This window comes from Adiantum capillus-veneris, chromosome 12 (assembly GCF_014529385.1).
Source record: "Adiantum capillus-veneris isolate H3 chromosome 12, ASM1452938v2, whole genome shotgun sequence".
NCBI classification, from domain to species: domain Eukaryota; kingdom Viridiplantae; phylum Streptophyta; class Polypodiopsida; order Polypodiales; family Pteridaceae; genus Adiantum; species Adiantum capillus-veneris.
Window position 1 is genome coordinate 127,717,236 of NC_140942.1, and position 22,779 is coordinate 127,740,014.

The 22,779-nt window shown below is 45.9% G+C and overlaps 1 protein-coding gene across 6 annotated transcripts in view; it reads left to right on the forward strand.

The window, feature by feature from the left end:
* The window catches only part of LOC147446489 (uncharacterized), a 187,926-nt gene that overhangs the window by 58,963 nt on the left and 106,184 nt on the right, over positions 1-22,779 (forward strand). For all 6 annotated transcript variants that reach the window (XM_086525696.1, XM_086525697.1, XM_086525699.1 and 3 more), the window contains exons 3-5: positions 3,182-3,333; positions 3,507-3,666; positions 3,766-3,825. In XM_086525696.1, the coding sequence (XP_086381822.1) occupies positions 3,182-3,333; positions 3,507-3,666; positions 3,766-3,825 (372 nt within the window). The remainder of the gene's footprint in view (positions 1-3,181; positions 3,334-3,506; positions 3,667-3,765; positions 3,826-22,779) is intronic.

Consider the following 22,779-nt stretch of genomic DNA (forward strand, 5'->3'; position numbering starts at 1 on the left):
GTTGGAGGTAGCGTTGGCAGATGCCGTATTCGCAAAAGATGTAGTGGCTCCCTTCTGGGATTGTTGTTGTTGTCCCTTCTGCTTCGGAGTCGACATGTCGTGTGCTCAGAGAGATCAATAAGATCGCAAGTCGTCGATGAAGCTGCCGTTCCCAAGGCTGTAGCAGTCCAAGATAACCGCACGGACAACCACCGGATGGTGTCTTGATGAGCAAGGGATGGTTCAACCGCACGAGAGGTAAAAATTCCGCCAACGCTACAAAGGGAGTTGAAAACGCCGCTGCAATAGAGATTTCAGCGTGCCTGTACGCCACCGGTTGGTGCGGGAGCGTCGCAGAGTGTCAGAGGAGGGGGTTCTCGCACTTTCAACCGTCGAGGGGCTGAAAACAGAGAAAAAAACAGCAAGTAATAAGTACCAAATGGTGCCGATTGGGTGTAGATACCTGTCCAACGGGTAGATTTGCAAGTGCCGGGCAGTAGAAGACTTTCCAGGCGAGTAAATGGGCAGCGTGTGAATGAAAACGCAGCAAGTCTTCAAAAACATTGGCAGTACCAAAAACGCAAACTATTGTAAAAAAACGCAAGCTGTTCTGTTGTGATTTGTTGCTAGGCGGGTAGTGCCAGTAGAGGGATGCAGATCAAGGCCAGCCAAATGCAGAAACGCTAGGCAGATCTTCGAAAAACGCTGGATTTTGCAAAAACGCTGCTGGTCCAAAAAACGCTAGGCTGAAAACTGCAAGTTCTCGCGATGAAAAGTTTCAATTTTGCTAGCGCTAGGCCTTGGGGAAGAGATCGATGCAGATTCTTCTCGTTTTGCGACTGATACCATGTGAGAGTGAGCAGCGGAAAGAGTGAGTCACGCGCACGGAAAACGTTGGAGGGAGAAAGAGAGAGAAAACACAAGTGCTATGCAAATGATGCTCTCAATACACAATCTGAAAACTGCAAGTTCTCGCGATGAAAAGGTTCAATTTTGCTAGTGCTAGGCCTTGGGGAAGAGATCGATGCAGATTCTTCTCGTTTTGCGACTGATACCATGTGAGAGTGAGCAGCGGAAAGAGTGAGTCACGCGCACGGAAAACGTTGGAGGGAGAAAGAGAGAGAAAACACAAGTGCTATGCAAATGATGCTCTCAATACACAATCTGAATGACTACAAGACCCTAAGTATTCATAGAATCTTAGGTTGAGGTAGGGCAAAATGCGTAACTGGTGCAAAAAACATAAAAGCCCAAAATGGCTAAAAATGTGTTCATCAAGCCAGGTTCAGAAAATGACCGGTTGGACACGTGCTAAAAGTGTCCACCCATGCAATCTACATGATGTGCGATGGGTGGCCAACCCGGGACAATCACTAGCCGCACAAAATGGCAAAGCAACGGTGGTGTAACTCTAACAGAGATGAGGTGCCACCATGAAACACTTGGAATATGTACATTATAAAACAAAATTAGGTATCTTATCAAGTGGGAAAACACGGAACAACACCCCGCCTAGGGCCACGACTCCCTAGATAGGTATGTACATGATAGCGACCGTAGTAGCCGCTTTAGCATATATCACAATATGTACATGATTGTTTTTATTCCCATGCATCGAAAAGTGTCAAAAGTGAGGTGAATGTTTTTATTTCACATTGTGTACATGCCACAACACGACACCACCACAATCAAATACAAGGTGTGAATGGGCAGTCTTGCCTGATTGAACGAGAGCTCAAAACGAGGGTCCACCAACAAATCCTTCAATGGTCATTGCACTAGAAGCTGATATGTACAGTGCTGAGACTCTTCTAATCCAAGCATCCGGAAAACCTAGCCGAAGCAGGGACCAAAACTCTAGTCTACTCTGTCATAGGCCTGCTCAAAATCGAGGAGGAGGATCACCAACATCATATGGGACAATCGAGCCCACTCTAATGCCTATGAGAAAAAAAACAAATTGTCCAAAATACATCGATCTTGAACAAAACCTGCGTGCGGACTGTGTATAAGGTCTGATAGAAAAGGATGCAATCTAGCACTTATCAATTTGGGCAATATCTTATAAACTGAAGAGAGGAGTGTACTTTCTCGAACAAGTGGTGCTCCATCTCTCGGGTATAAGAGATATAAGGCTTGAACACATTGTCTGCGGCATAAGACCCGTATCAAATATATGCGGGCACAAGGTTGCATAAATTCCGCGAGTTTATTGTTCAAGACGTTAAATTCGATTTGTACCATCTTGGTCATCCAATACTAACGTACTGATTGTTTTTACTTCAATTGCTTGACTTCTAAATGTCGTAGGAAAATTGTGACTTATTTGTATAGCATTGTTCATCCTATCCCCTCTTGAGATCCAATGGGCCGTTGAAGCACGAGAGTAAAACTCAGACCTTAGCACATGATATGGAGAGTCTTGAAGGATGCACTACGTCAATTGCTTGACTTCTAAATGTCGTAAGAAAATAGTGACTTATTTAATTCAGCTCTGTGTATAGCATTGTTCATCTTGTCCCTTCTCGAGATCCAATGGGACGCTGAAGCTTGTTAGTAAAATTCGGACCTTAGCACATTCTGTGGAGAGTCTTGAAGGATGCGCTGCATAGAGCTGATAGAGCGTGCTCTCTGTGCTTAATCTCTCTACAAATAGAACATGCTGTCTCCCTACACAAACGACTGGACTCCTGATGCAAGATGCTAACAATTGTGAACATAGAAGTGGTAGATGGTGCCTCCTCTGACCAAAGCTACTGTAATTGCTGACGTAGATCCTGCCTCGCTTTGGGATCCGAGCACCTCTTCTCGGGGCCGAAGGAACCCCAAAGAGATGTAAAGTGCAACAGGGAAATGGTCTGACATATCTAGCTAGGGTGATGTGCTCTTTTGTACTCCATGCACTTAATGCTTCTTTGTGGTGTGCCCTTGATCTCTTGTTCATACTGTGTGCATGCACGTGCGTGCGCGCATGCATGTGTGTGTGCCCGTACATGTACTTGCAAAGTTGCAGCCCTTATCATAAGCCCTAGACAGTAGTATACATATCTTTCTTTCTAAACGATATATCTAGACGGGCATTAGAATCATCTTTCTTGTTGAAAGTTCCCTTGCAGTTAATCTTTGTGAATGGTATTTGTTTATAATTTATCTAAATTCAAACCTTTTTGTTTTTGGCTTGGTGCTTGTGTGTATTAAGCAGATTTATTGGGGTCATGGAAATTATGGTGTAGATGCTGCCTCAGAATTTTATTTTGGAAAACACGTTACTCTTCTAAACCTAGGAGAGAGTGCAATGTTGGCTGGCATGATACCTGCTCCAGAAATATTTTCACCTTTTCATGATGCCAGCAGGTTTGTACGGTTTGTTGCTTTTCTCACTACAGATGACTAAAAATGGAAAGAATAAAGAGTTCTGGTTATGTTACCCATTTCGCAGTTTGTTGGAGGCTCTCCATGGTGTTTTTCTGTAAGCTTTTATGTTTGATGTGGGTTTTTTTCCTCCCTTAACCTGGCTCCTTTGCTAGGGGAAAGAGAGCACAAGGAAGAGCCTTGCGCAGGATGGTTGAAGTGGGGTTTTTAGACAGTGACTATGCTGCAGCCATTCTAAGCGAACCACTAGAGCTCACCAGGGAGGGTGAAGTGAGGAATCACAGTTCATGCAAGGCTCCATTTTTTGTGGATGAGGTAGGGTTTCAGCAAATTCCATCGTGATTAAAGTGTACTTTTGGTTCAGAGTTTTGTGCACTCTAGATTTGTTTAAATCTCATCTTTTTTACTGAATAGGTATTAAAGGACTTGAATGAACGATATGGGTGCAGCAGAGTCTCAGAAGGCGGATTGAAGGTTTGGGTTCAGTTGCTTTTGCCAGTTTGTTTCCAGAACAGTGTTGCTAGGTTGTTGTAGATGTATTGTTGCTAGGATGTGGCGTGCTGATTGTAAGCAAGGGATTAGGTTGTATAGACACGGTACTACTGTTTAGTAGTCAATGTGCGTGAATTCAACCTGCTCCTCTGTTTACACTGAAAGTCATTGGCAGAAAAAAACTGCAATTGTCAAAAATATTTACTGGTTAGAGTATGTCGTTGAGCTTGGCGATTGCTTCCCCAAGAGTGTCCTCGACTGTGCACCATGGTGAGTCTTGTAGGCGGTTTTCTTGTAAGGTTGCTTGAATTTTGTTGTCGATCTTTTTATGTGTTGCCTCATTGACTTCTTTCTGGACTGCTTTGACAGTCTTGGCAAGAGAGGTTTCAACCTCCTGTGATTTCGCAAGTAGAGCCTGGCTCTCTTCCTCAAGCTTGCCAAGGTGTCGCTCGAGTTGAGCATTCTTCTCGATGAGATCTTGAATCTGGGCCTCTAGGGCTGAGATCCTCACATCTTGATGAGTGATAAGAGTCCTTCTTTGATGCCCTTGCCACCGCAAGAAAGGTCTTGCGGGTGCGAGAGATTGGCATAGAAGACATCATACTTTGAGGGTGGAAGATGGAAAGTCCCCTTAATTTTGGGTTTAGGGCTAAGAGGCCTATGGAATAAGCCTTATGACGTGTGGCCAAGGCTTCTGAGATCCCTTAAGACAGGCTGCCCCTTTGTTCGAACCACCATGAGCGAGTGCCGCCAGTGCAGAACCAGGAGCAAGTGTCAGGTCGGGCAGTCTCGGTTTGGGAGCTACGGCTGTGAGGGCTGTTGAAAGTTGCCGAGCTCCTGCGCCTCCTCGAAGGCCCACCGTTTACAGCGTGTGATGGCCTTCATCTGTCGCATGACCTCACTCTCGGTGATCTCGTCCAAGGCTCGTTGAGCCCGTAGTTGTCTGTAAAGATCTCTGCACTCCTCGTTGTACCATCGGTTCTGGGGCATCGTCGCAGAGTGTGGGGGTTGACCACTATGGGTAGTGTGTGGAAAGTAGCTGAGGCTGAGGTGTGTAAAACTGTAGAGAGCTGGCTAGTGAGTGTAGAGAGTGGTGTGTCTGGGTCGCGAGTGTAGATCCCCTCATATACATGTGATGAGTAAACTTTGGCTAGCTCATGTGTGAAGTGTATAGTGGTGTGTGATGTGGGTGGAGGTTGTGTGTGTGAGATAAGTGAGCCAGTGAAAGAGAGGGCGAGATATGCGTGGTCAGCTCCAATAGGTAATGGTGGGATGGTGAAGGATGTGAGCAGTTGGGCTGCCTCCCTGAAGCCGATGATGTAATCCACTGTACTACCTCCGCTGGCTACTGATGGCGGTATACAAGTCAAGCCGCCGGAAGATGGCCATTGCACCATCCCGTTATAAATAACGAGACGGTGTTGTGATCCCAGGCGAAGTAGGTGTTTCCCATATGGTGTGGGTGTGGTGGTATGTCTGGAGATCCTCTCTGCCCCTGTGTCCTCCATGGTGGAGAGTAATTCTGGGTCGTCGAAGTCGTAAATATCACACTGTCTACTCTGTGTCCTGGCGTTGAAATCCCCCGTGAGGAAGACTTCACCCAATCTAGAGCACTCTATGATCTCCTCCCTGAGACATGCATATGGTGAGTGTATATCGTCCTCCCCCTCTCCTTTGTGTGTATGAACCTCCTCCGTCTCTCCTCCGCCTGTCTGTGCAAACCTAGATCCATTGGGTGAAAAGTAGCAAATGGCAATGTAGAGGATGTGCTCCTCAGACAACTCAATCCGTATCCACATGTACCGTGCCTTTGGATCGCGGGCTACTATCTGTATCCTGCTATGAAGTGAGCGGCTACTCCGTCAGATCCTCTAGAGGTGTTGTGCCATGTACACTTCCTTTGTGTAGACTCCCACTGATAGTCATGTACTCGGGGTAAACCTCTCTCTGAGCTCTCGTGTGTCTCTGTGAGTAGGATGATGTCTCTACCATGCATCACCTCTTCTAGTCTCCATGGGTGTCTCCATAGAGAGCCGTTGCAGTTCCAAACTGCCATTTTATCTCCTCATAGAGTGTCCCATAGGCTGTGAGTCCCTATGCTATAGCCTTGCCATCGATGATGACTCGACTATCTTCATATGAGGCCCTCTTCCCTCCTTGCTGGCTTGGTGTACTCTAGGCATGCATGTGCGCCGGTGTGCCACTTGATGGGTGTGAGATTGTCATCTAGGTAGATGGGTGGTCCATCAAGCCCTCTCAAGATCACCCTCTTGCGAAGGAAAGTAGTCCGTGCTTCTTCGGAGGAGAAATGTAGGATGAGGGCTCTCTTCCTTGTAAGGTCTTTACCCGCTCTCCAAGCTTTGATGAAAGGGGGTGGCTCCTCTTCATTATAGCTGAGTTTCTTGCATAATGCCTTTCCATCGGACTCGGGGGTGGAGCCTTCCTTTTCCATAATGCCCGTGACGTGGATGTTGAGACGTCGGGCTTGTCTCATCTTCTCCTCCTCAAAGGTGGTGTGCACAATGAGGACTTCCTCCTTTTGTGCCTCCTCCTTGATGTTCTTCTTCACTACCTCGACCCACCCCTCTTTAGTGGTCCTCGATGCTAGCGGTCAAAGCCTTGGTGAGTTCCTCTTTGAGGGCTTCTTTTGTGTTTGTGGTCATCTCTCCTTCTTTGAGAGGAGAGATACGATCGAGTCTTTGAGGAGATCGATTTGTTCTCTCATGTCCTCCCTCTCTTTGGTCCATTCTTCTCGCCTCTTCCGCCATTCCTCCTCCTCTTGCTCCCTCTCCATCTCCCATCTCTCCTTCTCTTTCTTCCATGCTTCTCTTTCTTGTGGTAGGTTTCTCCCTCCTCCTCAAGCTTGGAGAGGCGGTTGATGATGGTGTTATGGGCAGAGTCCGTCATCCTCTTGTTTTCCTTGATTGAGGCGTGTATTTTGTCGTCCATCTTCGACATTTCTTCCTTTGTTGCTCCCTTTGCCATGTCGAGGGCCTCAATCTTTGCTTCGGGGGGTAATCAAAGTGATCAAGATGATCAATAAGACAAAGGCAAGAGGGCCATGATGGGGGGGGGGGGGGGGGGGGGGGGGCGCGGGGGCGCGGGGTTGTATGTATGCATGTGTAGGTGTAGGTGTAGGTGTATATGTGTATTTTTGTTTGTGTGAGTGTGAGGGGAGATGTGGGCGTGTATGTATGTATGTGTGTGGGTGTGTATGTGTTTGGATCTGTGTGCGTGCGTAGCAGGGCTGAAAGCGGGTGGGCTTGGGAGGGTTGGGTGTGAGAGGGTGCGGGGTGTGTGCTGGTTGGGTCTGGGTGTTAATGCCTACAAGTGGGGACTGCAGCACAGACGGGGAAGAGGGGTGCAGACCAGGTGGCGCGGCCACCAGATGTCTCTCCCCATCAACACGGGCTCATTAAAGGGAGATCTATATATGACAATATCTTGGCAGCAATGGTAGGAATAGAGTATGCATCCTTCTCCAATCAAGAGTGCATCTTGTTGTAGCTAGACCTCGACAAAGCCTATGATAGGATAGAATCCCGGGGCAGTCACTTATCAAAAGACCCCTATATCACGTGCGTTCAAGAGGTAATTAATAATACCCCAATATACATACTATACTTACATTGTGAGCCTATTTAAAAAACCCCCACCCCCTTCTGTATGTATACATTTTTATACATTTTGGTCTTTTAATAATCCTCTCTGGTTAACTCACGTGATATCATACACATTCTAAAAAGTGACCGCCCCTGGGATAGAATGGTCCTATATAGAAGAAGTCATGGAAGCTCTCGGTTGTCGATGGCGATGCAGTAGGTAGTGGCGCAGCTCAGCAGCAGGTGACCAACAGGGGCCAAGCTGGCGCGCGCGAGAGAGAGAGAGAGAGAGAGAGAGAGAGAGAGAGAGAGAGAGAGAGAGAGAGAGAGAGAGAGAGAGAGAGAGAGAGAGAGAAAATTATCGTCCACGGAGGTCATATATGACCTATCCGACCAAAAACACAACATTACAACAAGTCATTCTCAGTGCGGGCTGATACATATCAGTTAAGGACTGAGGGTCCATCAAGAGGGTAGAGTAGGAAAAAAGAGAGAACAAAACCTAAGGGTCACCGGCTGAGGGGCTTTGGCACCTCGGTAGACTGTCCATTTACCTTGCTTACGCACTTCATGCATCTTCTTGAGCTCGCTCGCTTTACTCTTGAGCAGTGTGACATAAAAACGCGTTTCATGCAGATGAAACCCCGAAACTCCAAAACCTATGAAACGTTTTGCCAAAACGCATGAAACAGACAGGCATTTTTTATGAAACGTTTAAAATTGGGGCTTTTTTTCCAGAAACCCAACGCTGTAGTTAACAGATAATTGTGGTCCCTAAAACTTATGGTTTGTGTCATTGAATTAAGTTTGAACTTTGTTCAATAGAAGTACTTTGCTAAATGAATCAATGATGCATCAGTTACGATTCATGAAACTAGTGGCTGTGTTTTAACTTTCATCAATACTGAACATCTCTTTGATCGTGCTCGCTTGAAGTCGCTTCTAAGCAGTGAACACTTAGCAGTGAGCACGTCTCTCTCTCTCTCTCTCTCTCTCTCTCTCTCTCTCTCTCTCTTGTGGACATTAAAGTCTAGAGTCATGTGTGCTACATTGTATACATATTTATCATATTTTATTAATATATAATTTAATGTCGTTTATGAAACCTGTTTCATGTTTTTGACGCTATGAAACGAAACGTTTCAAAACCTCGAAACCCCGAAACGACCAAAACCACGAAACGTTTCATGTCACACTGCTCTTGAGTTGATTCATGGTCAGTTCTTCTGCAATCCAAAGCTTTTTGCCCTTGAGAAGTCGAGATTGACATAGCAGCTTCATACGCTCATCTTTGTCCTTGAAAGTGAGTATGCAATGCTCGGGTGGCACATCTGTGTGTATCGTTGATCCTAGCAACATCTTCGGGCTTGATGTAGATAGGTTGAAGAATGTCATTGAGCTTGGTGATTGCTTCCTCAAGGGTGTTCTCCGGGGTACACCACGGTGAGTGTAGTCCCCCAATCGTGACCATGAGGCCAAGAGATTCTTGTAGCCGACATTCTTGTAAGGTCGCCTGTATCTTGGTGTCAATCTTTTTATGTGTTGCTTCATGTGATTCTTTCTGCACTGCCATGACAGTTTCGGTGAGTGAGGCTTCGACTGCGTGTGCTTTTTCAAGCAGAGCTTGGCTCTCTACTTCCTTCTCATCTTCAAGCTTTTGTTAACGTTCTTTGAGTCTCTCATTCTCACTGATGAGGTCTTGAATATGAGCCTCAAGAGCTGTGATTGTGCTTCTTGGCGGGCGGCGGGGTCCTTCCTCGGTGCCGTTGCCATCGCAAGAAAGCTCTTGTGTGCAATAGGGATACCAAAGGACGACGACATCAGGCTGCAAAAGGGGGGATTCTTGTCGAAACACACAGTGAGATCAGGGACTTATTTGATTTAAATTTTTTGGGGGTGAAAGCATTGCCATGTTCTGTGTCAGCGGGATAGTAGAGAAATGAAGCGAGCAGAGGCTTGGTTTCTATGGGCTGAGACAGAGGGGGAGAGAGAGAGTCTCTTGAACCTCTTGTACGTTGACGAGCAGGGAGCAAAGTTGCAGGTCGCATGCGATCTTTGGACCAGGTCGTCCTGTACAATGACGAGCACCGCAGCAGAGTCAAAATCAGGCACCGTGCTTGGCAAAAGGGGCAGGACTTGTGGCTTAACGCCCCCCACAGGGCCGCCCTCGCCCAGGGGAGATGTGTAGGCGTTTCGGTGAGAAGAAGACGAGGCAAGGCTAGGTTTCGAAATGAAATGAAATGATATATTAACGTCTACAGAAGGCCAAAGTGACCTATGAGACCAAAAAAGTTACAAGTGGTGAATCTAGTACAATGTCTGAGTACAACTAAAAAAGAGGGGGTGGGGGGGAATGGGAGCTGATACAATGAGAGAGAGAGAGAGAGAGAGAGAGAGAGAGTCGACACGGCACGCTGGAGTTCCCCGCCTAGACGTACTAGCCCCAAAGACTGACGCCCCTTTCGGTATTTCTTTATTATTTTGAGTCACAACATTACAACTCCTGAGGGTCGTCTCCTCTCAGATTCTATGTTGAGATGCTTTGCAGAGTGAGGCCCTAAGGGCTCTTACAAACAATAGAGCCGCAAAACCGTATAGCCTGCCACGTGGCATAGCCAGCGAAAACACAGAAAATCCGTACAGCCTGCCACGTGGCACAGCTAACGCAAAACACAGAAAATCCGTACAGCCTTGCCACGCTAGCGTCTGCACGTTTTGCCATGCTAGCACGTCAATGCGATTTATGGAAATTGTCACGTGCGCACTTGCGCTAAGTGGACACGTTCTGCTACAGTCTAGCATGACTCATTAGCTTAGGACTGAGCCTGGCACCTTTGTGAGCCTCTAGCAGGACGTGCATGTCCAGGCCGGTCATAGTTGCATACCCTCTCTTGCACAGGACAACATTTCAGCATGTAGGCAATTTGCCGCGTGAACCACCTCTTAGCACCTTATTTTTTAATAACGGATTTTCAGCCTATTCCTCACTTGGGACATTAGTGTGCCTGCTCGACCCAGCCTGTGCCCCCTATATAAGGAGCCTTTGGGCGCTAGCACTTTGCAGAAGAGGCAGCAATAGCAAAGGAACCTGCAGACTTGGAATCGTAGGCCAGCACCTAGCGTTTTCAGCCCCTTCTCACCAACGTTTTTCAGCCAGCTTGAGCAGCGCTTTTCAGCCAGCATGATCAGCATTTTCAGCCTTGAGTGCTAGCAGATTCTAGCCGTCGTCGTCCTCGACGATAGCTTTCAGCCCTAGCCTCGTCACTAGTTGTAGTTCCTAGCCATCCACATCGCTAGCAATACCGACAGTCAGCCATAGCATCGTCGTCGTCGTCGTCATTGTCGTCGACAGAGTACCCCAACACCTAGTACCCCTTGTGCCTTGGCTCGGCATAAGGGTCCACAGACCCATCAGCACCTCGTTGTCGACACAGACTCCAGCAGCACCTCATCGTCGTCGTCATCATCATCAACATAGACCCATCAGTACCTCGTCGTCGACATCATCGTCGTGACATAAAACCCATCAGTACCCGCAGTACCCCTTAGTACCCATAAGTACCAAGCGTAAGTAGCATCAAGTACCCATCAACATCTGAGCATTTAGCATCATTGTATCAACATTGTGCAAGAATAAGAAAGTGCCCTTGAGGGTTTGGGACCCGACATCCTGTGTCGTCTCTTCTCTCTCTCTCTCTCTTTTGTGTCTCTGTCTTTCTTTTAGTTCAGTTTAGTTCTTTCAAGCGAAGTAAAGTTCCCTTGTGTTGGTGCGGAGTACTAGATTCGAGCTAAATCCTTAAACACTTCCGCTACATGTGACATTGGTATCAAAGCTCTGTGCGTGCTTCGGCTTCACGAACTCAAGGGAAGAACCATCAAGAACCAAGAACCAAGAACCCCAAGAACCCACGAATCCAGAACCATCAAGAACCCAAGCAAAACCAAGAACCCAAAGAACCTCTCTCGGTTTTTTTCTGAAGAAATCTTCGAGTCCCGATAATGGACTTACTAGCTCCCATCTTCATTGCCATGCCTTTGAACGAAGATTGACATTAGATACACGACAACTCAAATCTTGAGTACCAAGATCTACTTGCCTCTTATGTGGATATGGAAGGAGTTGAAGACAGGATCCCTAACCATCTTCTGCAGTTGCATTCACATGTAGCGTGCATCCACTTCCGGCGACAAGAAACCCTCGGAAATACCTCCGAGCACCCTTACCTTTCAGCTTAACGTGCAATGTTTTCACGTCAGGACTATTCGAGTGGTCAATACTTGCTCGCAGGGTAGAGTCAGCACGAAGGCAGGTGTTCTGCGATAGTGGTAAGGCTACCTAGTAACCTGGTTGGTCGGTGTTTACATCTCAACAGTACCTATATCCGCAGTATCCACCCGTTTGGAGGAGTTTTTATTGGTTATGCATCCACATGCATGAGAAGCAGTCAGCATGAGAAGTACAAAGAAGTTACAAGTATCCAAGATAGAAGTTCGGCAATTGTGCCTCACCTTTAACGGGGGGGATGTCACGTGCGCAATTCACTTGCCAGAGTCTAGCATGAGTCATTAGCTTAGGACTGAGCTTGACACCTTTGTGAGCCTCTAGCAAGACGTGCATGTCCAGGCCGGTCATAGTTGCATACCCTCTCTTGCATAGGACATATTCTGCCAGAGTCTAGCATGAGTCATTAGCTTAGGACTTAGCCTGACACCTTTGTGAGCCTCTAGCAAGACGTGCATGTCCAGACCGATCCTAGTTGCATACCCTCTCTTGCATAGGGCAACATTTCAGCATGTAGGCAATTTGCCGCGTGAACCACCTCTTAGCACCTTGTTTTTTAATAAGGGATTTTCAGCCTATTCCTCACTTGGTCGTGGGGGACATCAGTGTGCCTGTTCGACCCAGCGTGTGCCTCCTATATAAGGAGCCTTTGGGCGCTAGCACTTGGCAGAAGACGCAGCTGTAACAAACTGTTAGACGTGTCGAAGCCTAAAGAATGGAGCCAACTTACAGATGCCGGCTGAGGGGCCTAAACCTTAAGAAGAACAAGTAACAGAAGAAGAAGTCCTACCAACTTATGGGGACCCCGTCCGATGGGGCCCCAAGTGACACAAAGAATTAAAATAAAGCAGGACTCACACACACACACACACAAAAATTGCGTAGCTGCTGATGACGTGGCAGATTTCCGAAAATTGCGCTGGCATGATGACGTGGCAGGCTGTACGGATTTCCGTGATTTACGTTGGCAGCTTTTTGGCATTGCTTTTGCACCAGAAGCTTTTGAGTTTTGAAGGCTTTTCACTGTAACTGCTTTTCTGGCCAAGGGCCTTTAAATATGAGTTTAGGGCTGTCACAAGGCGGGTACCACGTGCCAATAGAAAAGAATAGACTGAACAACTTTAAGCACTTCAAATAACAATTGAACTGAGAGAGAGAGAGAGACAACACGCGACACGGAGTGGTGGAATTCCACCCCAGAGAGTGTTGGCCCCAAACTTTGGCGCCCCTTTCGGTATTTCTTTATATTGCATCAAGACAGTACAAGCCGGTACTCCAGACTCTGCACCTTCTCCGGGAAGCATGCCAGAGAATGAGCCCTAACCTCATATTTAAAGGCCCTTGGCCTGAAAAGCAGTTACAGTAAAAAGCTTTTAAAACTCAAAAGCTTCTGGTCCAAAAAGCAATACCAAAAGTTGCCAACGTGATTTACGAAAATCCGTATAGCCTACCACGTCATCAGCCAGCGGAAAACGCGGAAATCCGTACAACATGCCACTTCATCATGTCAGCGCAATTTTCAAAAATCTGCCACGTCATCAGTTTTTGTGTGTGCGCGGGTCCTGCTCTATTTTAATCCTTTGTGTCACTGGGGGCCCCATCGAACGGGGTCCCCATAAGTTGGTAGGACTTCTTCTGTTACTTGCTCTTCTTAGGGTTTAGGTTCCTCGGCCACATCTGTAAGTTGGCTCCATTCTTTAGGCTTTGACACGTCAGCAGTTTGTTACAAGGGCTCATTCTCTGGCATGCTTTCTAGAGAAGGTACAGAGTCTGGAGTACCGGCTTGTACTGTGTTGATGCAATATAAAGAAATACCGGAAGGGGCGCCAAGGTTTGGGGCCAATACTCTTTGAGGTGGAATTCCGCCACTCCGTGTCGCGTGTCGTCTCTCTCTTTCAATTCAGTTGTTATTGAAGTGCTAAAAGTCTGTTCAGTCTGTTCTTTTCTATTGGCACGTGGTGCCCGTCTTGTGACAGTGGTATCAGAGCATGAGGCGTGTGCTTTCCTGAAAGCATACCGGTCCTACAAAAGAGAAGACAGAGCTATTGGAATTTTATGAATTTTATTTGAGGTATCGTCGCCCTTTAACCCAGACTTTTTAGCCACTCCCACCGTTACTTCATCGCGCATCGGGCGCGCTCCCGTCTTTACCGCTCATGTCTTACAGGGCATAAGCCAATTAAGATCACTTGCAAGAGAAGGATCCAGGTTTGTTTCAAGTCACTTTTTTCTCAGAAGCAGTGCCATGCAGACGTTGATGTCTACAGCTACCAAGCAGCATTCTCCAAGTACTTGGCAAGCTTTTAAGAAAAAAAAATTTACTCGAAGTTATATGGTTTCTGACATCTTCCTTCGGAGTGCAACTTCTGGCAGAGTGGGGTATCCTGAAATGCTTGCCATGGAAACCCTAGCAGATTATAACTTGAAATTTCTCGACATCTCTCAGTAGATGTCTCTTCACGATCAGATGACCTTGGAGGTCCAATGCGATTGCTATCTTGGGACTATCATCGCTGCCAAAGAAACACTGTTTGTCCAAGAACTGATGGACCATGCTGTGCTCGGCTACGACCCTATGGAATGAACCTAACCCTAAATTTGTGGTGCAAGTTTCAGGTTGGAAAGTCAGTCGAGTCTTCGAGTTCGACTGATGTCGAGATTGCTTTTTAAGTTTTAGTTCTCTTAGATCTTGTTTGGTGATCTTGTTTAGAATCTGTTTGAAATGGATGGTATCTGTTTTGAACCTGTCTTGGTGCCGATTTGAACTGTTCGACTCTGGTACTGGTTTCATTGATTGGTGATTGTACTCCCGGGTGGAGAAGTGAGATATACTGCTTTGGTATTGTTTGAACCTCAGAACGACGCAGGCCGATGCTTGGGGAGCGTTTCGTTGTATGTTTGAAAACCTTGGAACGACTCAGGCCGATGCCTGGGGAGCGTTCCGTTGTATGCTAGAAAACCTCCGAACGGCGCAGGCCGATGTCTGGGAGCGTTTGGTTGTATGCTTGAACCTCCAAGTGACGCAGACTGCGATCTGGGGAGCGTTTGGTTGTACAGTCCTCTAAGCTCATGGCCCGGACCGTTTTAGGTTATTTGCGGGGGGAGTGACGAGGTAGTCGTTGAGTAGCTTCATACCGCAGACCATTTGTCTCGGCGGAGTGCTCAGCGGCGCTGTTTGTTGTGTCTTGTAACATGCATATGTAAGCATTTGTGTTGTATTGTGATGTGTCAATTACTGAATATTCCTAATTGGGTCAGATTGCCTAGGTATGTAATTTTTAGTGCATCAAGACTCCCGTGGAAGATCAATATGGTTTGGGTGTGATGGCTAATTTTACTACGCGGGAATATCAAGAGTTCCGATCTGGACGAAAGGAGAAGCTAACTCCTTGATCAAAAGAGCCGAAAGGAGAAGCTAACTCCTTGATCAAAAGAGCCGAAAGGAGACGCTAACTCCTTAACAAAAAAGAGCAAACTGATTGTCCCTCCGAATGTCCCTCGGAATGACCCTCGGAAATTTTTGAGCTAACTTGAGTTGTTTTGCAAATATAGTGTAATCGCGGATGATTACTCTCTTTCAAGGAGGAGAGATGTAACAAACTGATGACGTGTCAAAGCCTAAAGAATGGAGCCAACTTACAGATGCTGGCCGAGGGGCCTAAACCCTAAGAAGAACAAGTAACACAAGAAGAAGTCCTACCAACTTATGGGGTCCCCGTCCGATGGGGCCCCAATTGACATAAAGAATTAAAATAAAGTAGGACTCACACACACACACACACACACGAAAATTGCGTAGCTGTTGATGACGTGGAAGATTTTCAAAAATTGCGTTGGCATGATGATGTGGCAAGCTGTACAGATTTCGCGTTTTGCGTTGGTTGATGACGTGGCAGGCTGTATGGATTCCTGTGATTTACGCTGGCAGCTTTTTGGCATTGCTTTTGCACCAAAAGCTTTTGAGTTTTGAAGGCTTTTCACTGTAATTGCTTTTTAGGCCAAGGGCCTTTAAATATGAGGTTAGGGCTCATTCTGTGGCATGCTTCCTAGAGAAGGTGCAAAGTTTGGAGTACCGGCTTGTACTGTGTTGATGCAATATAAAGAAATACCGAAAGGGGCGCCAAGGTTTGGGGCCAATACTCTCTGGGGTGGAACTTCGCCACTCCGTGTCGCGTGTCGTCTCTCTCTTTCAATTCAATTGTTATTGAAGTGCTAAAAGTCTGTTCAGTCTGTTCTTTTCTATTGGCACGTGGTGTCCGTCTTGTGACAGCAACAGTAGCAGAGGAACCTGTAGACATGGAACTGCAGGCCAGCACCTAGCGCTTTCAGCCCCTTCTCACCAGCGTTTTTAGCCAGCGTGACCAACGATTTTCAGCCAGCATGATCAGCCAGCAGTTTTTAACCGTCGTCGTCCTCGACGATAGCTTTTAGCCCTAGCCTCGTCATTGGTTGCAGCTCCTAGCCATCAACATTGCTAGCAATACCGGCAGTCAGCCATAGCGGTGGCATTGTCGTCATCGACACAGTACCCCAACACCTAGCACCCCTTGTGCCTTGGCTCGGCATAAGGGTTCACAGACCCATCAACACCTCGTCGTCGACACAGACTCAAGCAGTACTTCGTCGTCGTCGTCGTCGTCATTGTCATCGTCATCGTCATCGTTGTCGACATAGACCCATCTGTACCCAACATCAGTAGCATCAAGTACCCAGTGATTGATGTCTTTTTAGAAGTGCTGGATTGGTGGTGGATTTTTTTATAGGCGCAATAGAGGGCGATTAGAATTCTTTTGGGGAGGGGGGTGTCACAAAAGTGATGACGTGGCATGCCCAACTCAGGAACTTTCTTTATTCTTGCATAATGCTGATACAATGATGTAAAAATGCTGAGATGTTGATGGTCACATCACATTGTTGATCGGTCTAGGAGACAAATCTTGATTATTGCTACCATTTAGCAATCACGTCCAAAAACTGGGCTGATCAGATGTCTTGATCTACTAAATCTTGTTAGCACTTCTACAAAGACATCGGTCACTAATTACATCACATTTTTGTCGAGGGTCTCAAATACAAATATTGATCATTGCATTTAGCAATCACATCCAGACCGTGCTAATTGGATGTCTTGATCTACTAAATCTTGTTACAATCAGATCCATATCCTTTCTTCTCACATTTTAATCAAGCAAACCATGCCCATGACCATCCCCACAAGACAGTACATCCACATAGCATGCAGTTCACTTAGTTCACACTGAACACTTGTGTTTCAATCATTCAATCTAGCCATCTCATTCCGTCTAGAACTCTTGATGCACCTAGGTCACTGTGCAGTCATCTCATCCTTCCGAAACTCTTGATGCACTCACAAAAGTATCCAGTCATCTCTAACAGATGTCTAGATGCACTAAGTTCACATCATTCATCAAACAAAATGATGTAGACATTTCATCTTTCTCTACATGTCTCTAACAATACACAGATGAAAGAGCACATGCTTTCAATTTAATTAAGGAAATTTTCAATCATTGCACATCTGTTTATAAAGTCATTTTGCAAAATACTATCAGCCCTCCATTATCCCTGAAATCTTAAAAAGAAATTAGTGACTTTATTCAATTTAAGCAATCTGTGACAAAGGAGTGGAGTGACACTTACTACTGGGCACTGACGACGTTAGTGGAGATGTTGTGATATTTAGTCAATATTGTGCATGATGGAGCTGATGGTTATATTGTCTTGTGGGTGACTACCATGGGTCCATACCTTGCACTTTCCCTTAATGGTGAATCTGGGCTTATCTTGGATTCATCTAGGTATAATGTGTCACAAAGGAGTGGAGTGGCTCCTCTCTTGTACAGTCCGCACCGCACCAGCTTTAACTTGCTGATTCATCGGTAACTTCTGGCATAGACACTACTAATGGCCTAGAAGCTTCAAGGTACCTCTCTCTTCGAAGAGAATTCCTCCTCCATCTTAAGTACCCTTAACCAAATTATTTGGTGAACCTAGCTTACCTCTCTGTTCTTTTCTTGTGCCCTGTCACAAACGGGAGCGCATAGCAATATAGAATATACTCGGATAAATAGAATTTATCACTTAATACTGAAGCCAGAGGATATAGAGAGAAATAGAGAGAGCGAGAGATAGAGAGTGAGAAGATCAACAAAGTACTGGGGACCAAAAGATGGGCTGGTGCCCCCCCCTCCCCGTAATAGTATCTTTATTATCGAGGAGAAGTCTATACAAGCACTTGAACTGTACGTATTACCACGTTTGTTCTAGAATAAGACTCGATGGTACCTGGAAGCCTTAGCTTCCTATTCTTAGGGCAGAATCCTATTCCAAGCAACTTCCGTTCCTTATTCCAAATCCTCGAGAATCTAGGTTCTCGCCTCTGGACCTCACCTTCCAGACTATGGGCATGGCATCCCTGCAACTCTTTTCCGACTCGGTTTCTAGAGTCCTCTTCCTGCAGAATAACTATGCTTTCCTGGACACGAAGTCCCACAAACCCATCTTGTGTGAGTTGTAGAAGATGCTCTCTATAGAAAGCCATCGTTGTGTCCTACTCCTGCATCGGCTCTATTCATGTCCTCATGATGTCCCCAGCTGGGTGAGGTCCTGGCGAATGAGTCTAATAATCTTCACCCGTGTAAGAGACAACGATGGTGCATCAAGGGAGTACTAGAAGGGAGGTAATTTGTCCATGCTGAAGCCATGTATCCGGAACCATGATGCCATGTGTGCATACTAGCATGATGTGTCCCCTTGTATAGCTAACTGTCTGGAGGACTCAAGGGCCAATTTGACATGTCTGTCTATGGTAGTATCGCATAAGCTGTACATAAAGGAGACTGATCTGGTAAGCGCCTCTATCTCCACAAGGGGGCTTCCAACTCTGCTCTAATGATCTCATGTGGCCTGGAGGCCTCGACTCTAATCAACCGAGAGATCATAGATACTAAGGGCCTCTCCATCCCTCTCCACCCATCCTGACCTATAGAGGGTCCCCAAACCTGAACCCCATGTAGCGTAATTGAAGCTACCGTTACAAACCGGAGCGTATAACAATATAAAAAATACTCGGAGAAATAGAATTTATTACTTGGTACTGAAGCAAGCAGATATAGAGAGAAATAAAGTGGGAAAAAGAGAGCGAGAAGATCGACACAGTAATGCGGACCAGAAAATGGATGGTCCCTCCCGTAATAGTATCTTTATTATTGAGGAGAAGTCTATACAGGCACTTGAACCAAACTTCCACGTTCGTTCTAGAATATGACTCAATGGTTCCTAGAAGCCTTAGCTTCCTATTCCTAGGGTAGAACCCTATTCCAAGGAACGTTTGTTCCTTATTCCGAATCCTTGAAAACCAAGGTTCTCGCCTCTCTATCTTACCTTCCAAACTCAGGACATAGCATCCCTGCAACTCTTTTCCTACTCGGTTGTCAGAGTCCTCTTCTTGCAGAGCAACTCTGCTTTCCTGGACGAGAAGTCCTGCCTTGAGAATCTCAACTTCCGGTTCACAACTCGAGAGTCTACCACTCTCGGATCCGTGGATCTATCCCAAACTTAGGGTGTGAAACCCTTGGGCTGATCCAACTTTAGTTCCTCAAAGCGCTTTTCCCTTGCAAAGGCTTATGCCTTCCTTTGTTCCTACTCCCTCGCGAAGAGCAAGTACACCTACAAACAAATACTCAAAGATCATAACATGAAAAACGTTAACTTCGAAGTCTCAACGCTCGAAGCGTAACTTGGTTCTCGAAAAGTAATTAACTCCCCGGAAGAGATCTCTACACAGAGGATCCTCTCTTCCAATCCTAACACAGAAGAGGTGTGCTCTCAGTTTCCTTCTCATAAATCAGCCCTGTCTACAAGGGTTGGAAATAGAGAATATTGCAGCTTGTCGCGATGGAAACTCTCTCCCTAGGCACTTCTCCGCGATGGAACTCGCCTACTCGGTCTCAACGGCATCTGGTACACTCGGGGCAGCCATGGGCATCTCCGACGACGTCGACTTCGCGGCTGGAGCCTCTCCTTGTGGCTAAGGCTGGCCTTTTCTTCCATCTGCCTCACGACAGAGTTCTACTTCCTAGCACTGGCACATCTCTTTCTTTGAGAAAGAGAGAGTTTGCTCTTATTGCTCCTGACAACCGACAGAAATAGGGAGCATCCTGCCAACAAGAATAGGGTAGGTGGGGGGGCACCTTAGATAGAGAGAGGAGATATTTCTTTTTCTTGCTGGTTTCCCGAAAAGCAACCCGCTTTCTCAGAAAGCATTTGTTTTTTCCTCAAAGTTTCCTCTAAACCCATCTTCATTCAACTGCTTGCTCATCCTTGAGCACACTTCTAACACAGTTTAGAATTTCCTCCCGACTATGGAATATTCCCTTTCCGATGCCCCCGTCACCCTCCATGTGACGCATCAAGAATACCCATCACCTTGTCCTTTCCTACCGAAATTACAATACAATCTCTTTCGCAATGCTTTATGTCACCCATCCTATGACACATCAGAGATGTCCGTTCCCGGATGGTCAAATACTTCTTCCCGATGCTCCCTGACACCCATCCGATGTGACGCATCAAAAGTATTCGTTCTTGGTGGCCTTACAGATATTCCCGTTCACAGTGCTCTTGTCATTAGTTTGAATGACGCACTAGGAATACCTGTACCCGGATGTCTCAAGTGAGAAAAACCCTCTCACCTATAATTCTAGTAATTCACTTAGAATTATGTTTCCTGGTGTCCAAAGCGAGAAACCCCTCTCACTTATAAATCCAATAATTCATTTAGAATTATTTTTCTGTAAGATAAAGCTAATTTAGGAACATCCCTCTCACTTATAAACAGTTGTGCTCGATTGTAGAGGTGTAACTAAATTGTCCGGGGAGAAACCGAAAAAGTTCCAAATCTTGCTCAATGGTGAGTTGAGCCGGTTCTTTCTCAAAAGAGAACATAAAAACTCAAAAATTCAGTAACTCAATACTTACCTTACCGTTTCGAAAGTCGATGGGGTACTCAACTCCATTATGAGAAATTCATGTCCTTCCTCTAGTATCTCGAGGATATCTTTTCACCAGTCATCAATCTTACGAGTCACGTAGGAATTCTTCATTCATGTCTTTCCAACATATCGGAAGTTTCCTTATCTAAGAATCTGTAGCTCAATTCTGCCTTCTCAACCATGAGAAGAATAATCTTCCTAGAAATCAATCTAGGTATTTGTACTTGTGTGAAATCCATGTATCTGTACTTGGACGAAATCTTGAGCATATGGTCTTGAGGGTACGAAACCTCTTATATCCTCCTGCATAGGGAATGTCCAAATCATAAAGCATTATTCTAATGTGAGAATGTCTTCCTTTGGCAAAAAGAGTCTACCATCTCACAAGAGAACTTGTTCTGGGCCTTTGTTCAAGGTATGCCGACTCTTCGGATCGATCCCTTGTGCACGGTCCCCATTTTCCTCCTGCGGGTGTTACTACCAATAGTGTTTTCCTGACACCCATGGACGTCTCTTCCTTGTGGAGGTCATCAAGAATTATTTACCTTGCAAGTATCAATGATGGCTTGCAAAACGTATGTTCAAACTCGGTTCTCATAAGAGCGAACCCGCTTTGGATCTCAAGGATATTCTTCTTTATGTGGTTAAGGTCTTTTCGTCTTGGAACATAAGAGTTCATTACTTGGCTTACTTACGAAGAAGAGTATACTGCAACCATAACTTGCTACTTTAGTGGTCAATCCACGTAGCATACATGATGATCAACGACCATCAGAAAACTCCCTTCTAAGTAGAGAAACTCAGGGCGACCGAACACATCTCAGATAGAGATTCTTGTGTCGAAATAACATTGCATGCAAAAGGCGCTCAAGAAAGGTATCTCAAATGCCATTCGACTTCTTGAAACTTCATGCGTTATCCATGTACCCAAAAACTCTACATAATTCTCATGCTGTGTTAGAGCATTGATGAACTAGGAAGATTTCCTTCCCTTTTGAAAATTCTTAGAGCGAACACGCTCAACCAGATGATCTCTCGATTGAGTCCAAGAGCAAACCCGCTCTTCAAGGAATCTGAGATTTCAATCTTGGAATTCTGCGAGCACAGGCCGTAGCCGTCTCTTGCTCTCTTGCTCCTTCCCTCATAAAGAGAGTGTTCATTCACTTGCGCGAAAAGCACCACCATATCTTCCCTTACCCGATAGGGACGTGGGCATAGGAAGTACTCAAGCTTAGTGAAAGCTCAAAATGGTTCTTTTGTCATGTTCGACTTGTCGTAGCAGGTAATCTGTGGGAGAGCTACATGATACTTGATCAATTAGTGACCTTCCAAATGGTTGATCAAACCAATTCACATAAACAATGAGTTCCGTTACTCCAAAACTTTCTCCGGATAGCAACGTATCCTTCGAGGAGAGGTAACAAAAGTTTACAGTTCCCTTGTTCAATGGTTCCCATCCCACTATAGGGATTACATTCTTTGTACATTGACGTGTTCACTTTTAGTGTCACGTGCACATCTAACCCTATGTGTAGGTGGACAAGCTACTTCTTGACATGGGTTCGGTTCAGTTCAGTTAGTTAGGAAGTGTTCTGGCACTTTTGTGAGTCTGTTTGTAGACCGTGCATGACCAGGCACTTAGAGTAGATGCATATTCTCTGGTTGCACACAGCATGACCATCAGATTACAGTCAGAATCCATCAAGAGCATTTTTACAGTGTATAGACCTATTTTCCCTATTTTAGCCATTTCTCACTTATTTTTAATAAGTGACTTTTGTTGGGAAACTGGGTAGGGCAATTTGACAAGCAAGTATATAAGAAAACCTAGCGCTAGCACTTTTTGGTAGAAGAGGGAGCAGGGACCAAGTGTCCAACAGAGCACCTTCTTAGCAAGACTCCCCTGGCAGCAAATTTAGCGTTTTCAGCCAACAAGAACCAACGTTTTTCAGCATTGCAAATCAGCCCCAGCGTTTTGCATTTGCAGATCAGCTTGGCGTTAGCAGATACCGAGCAGATACCATAGCATTTTTGCAAC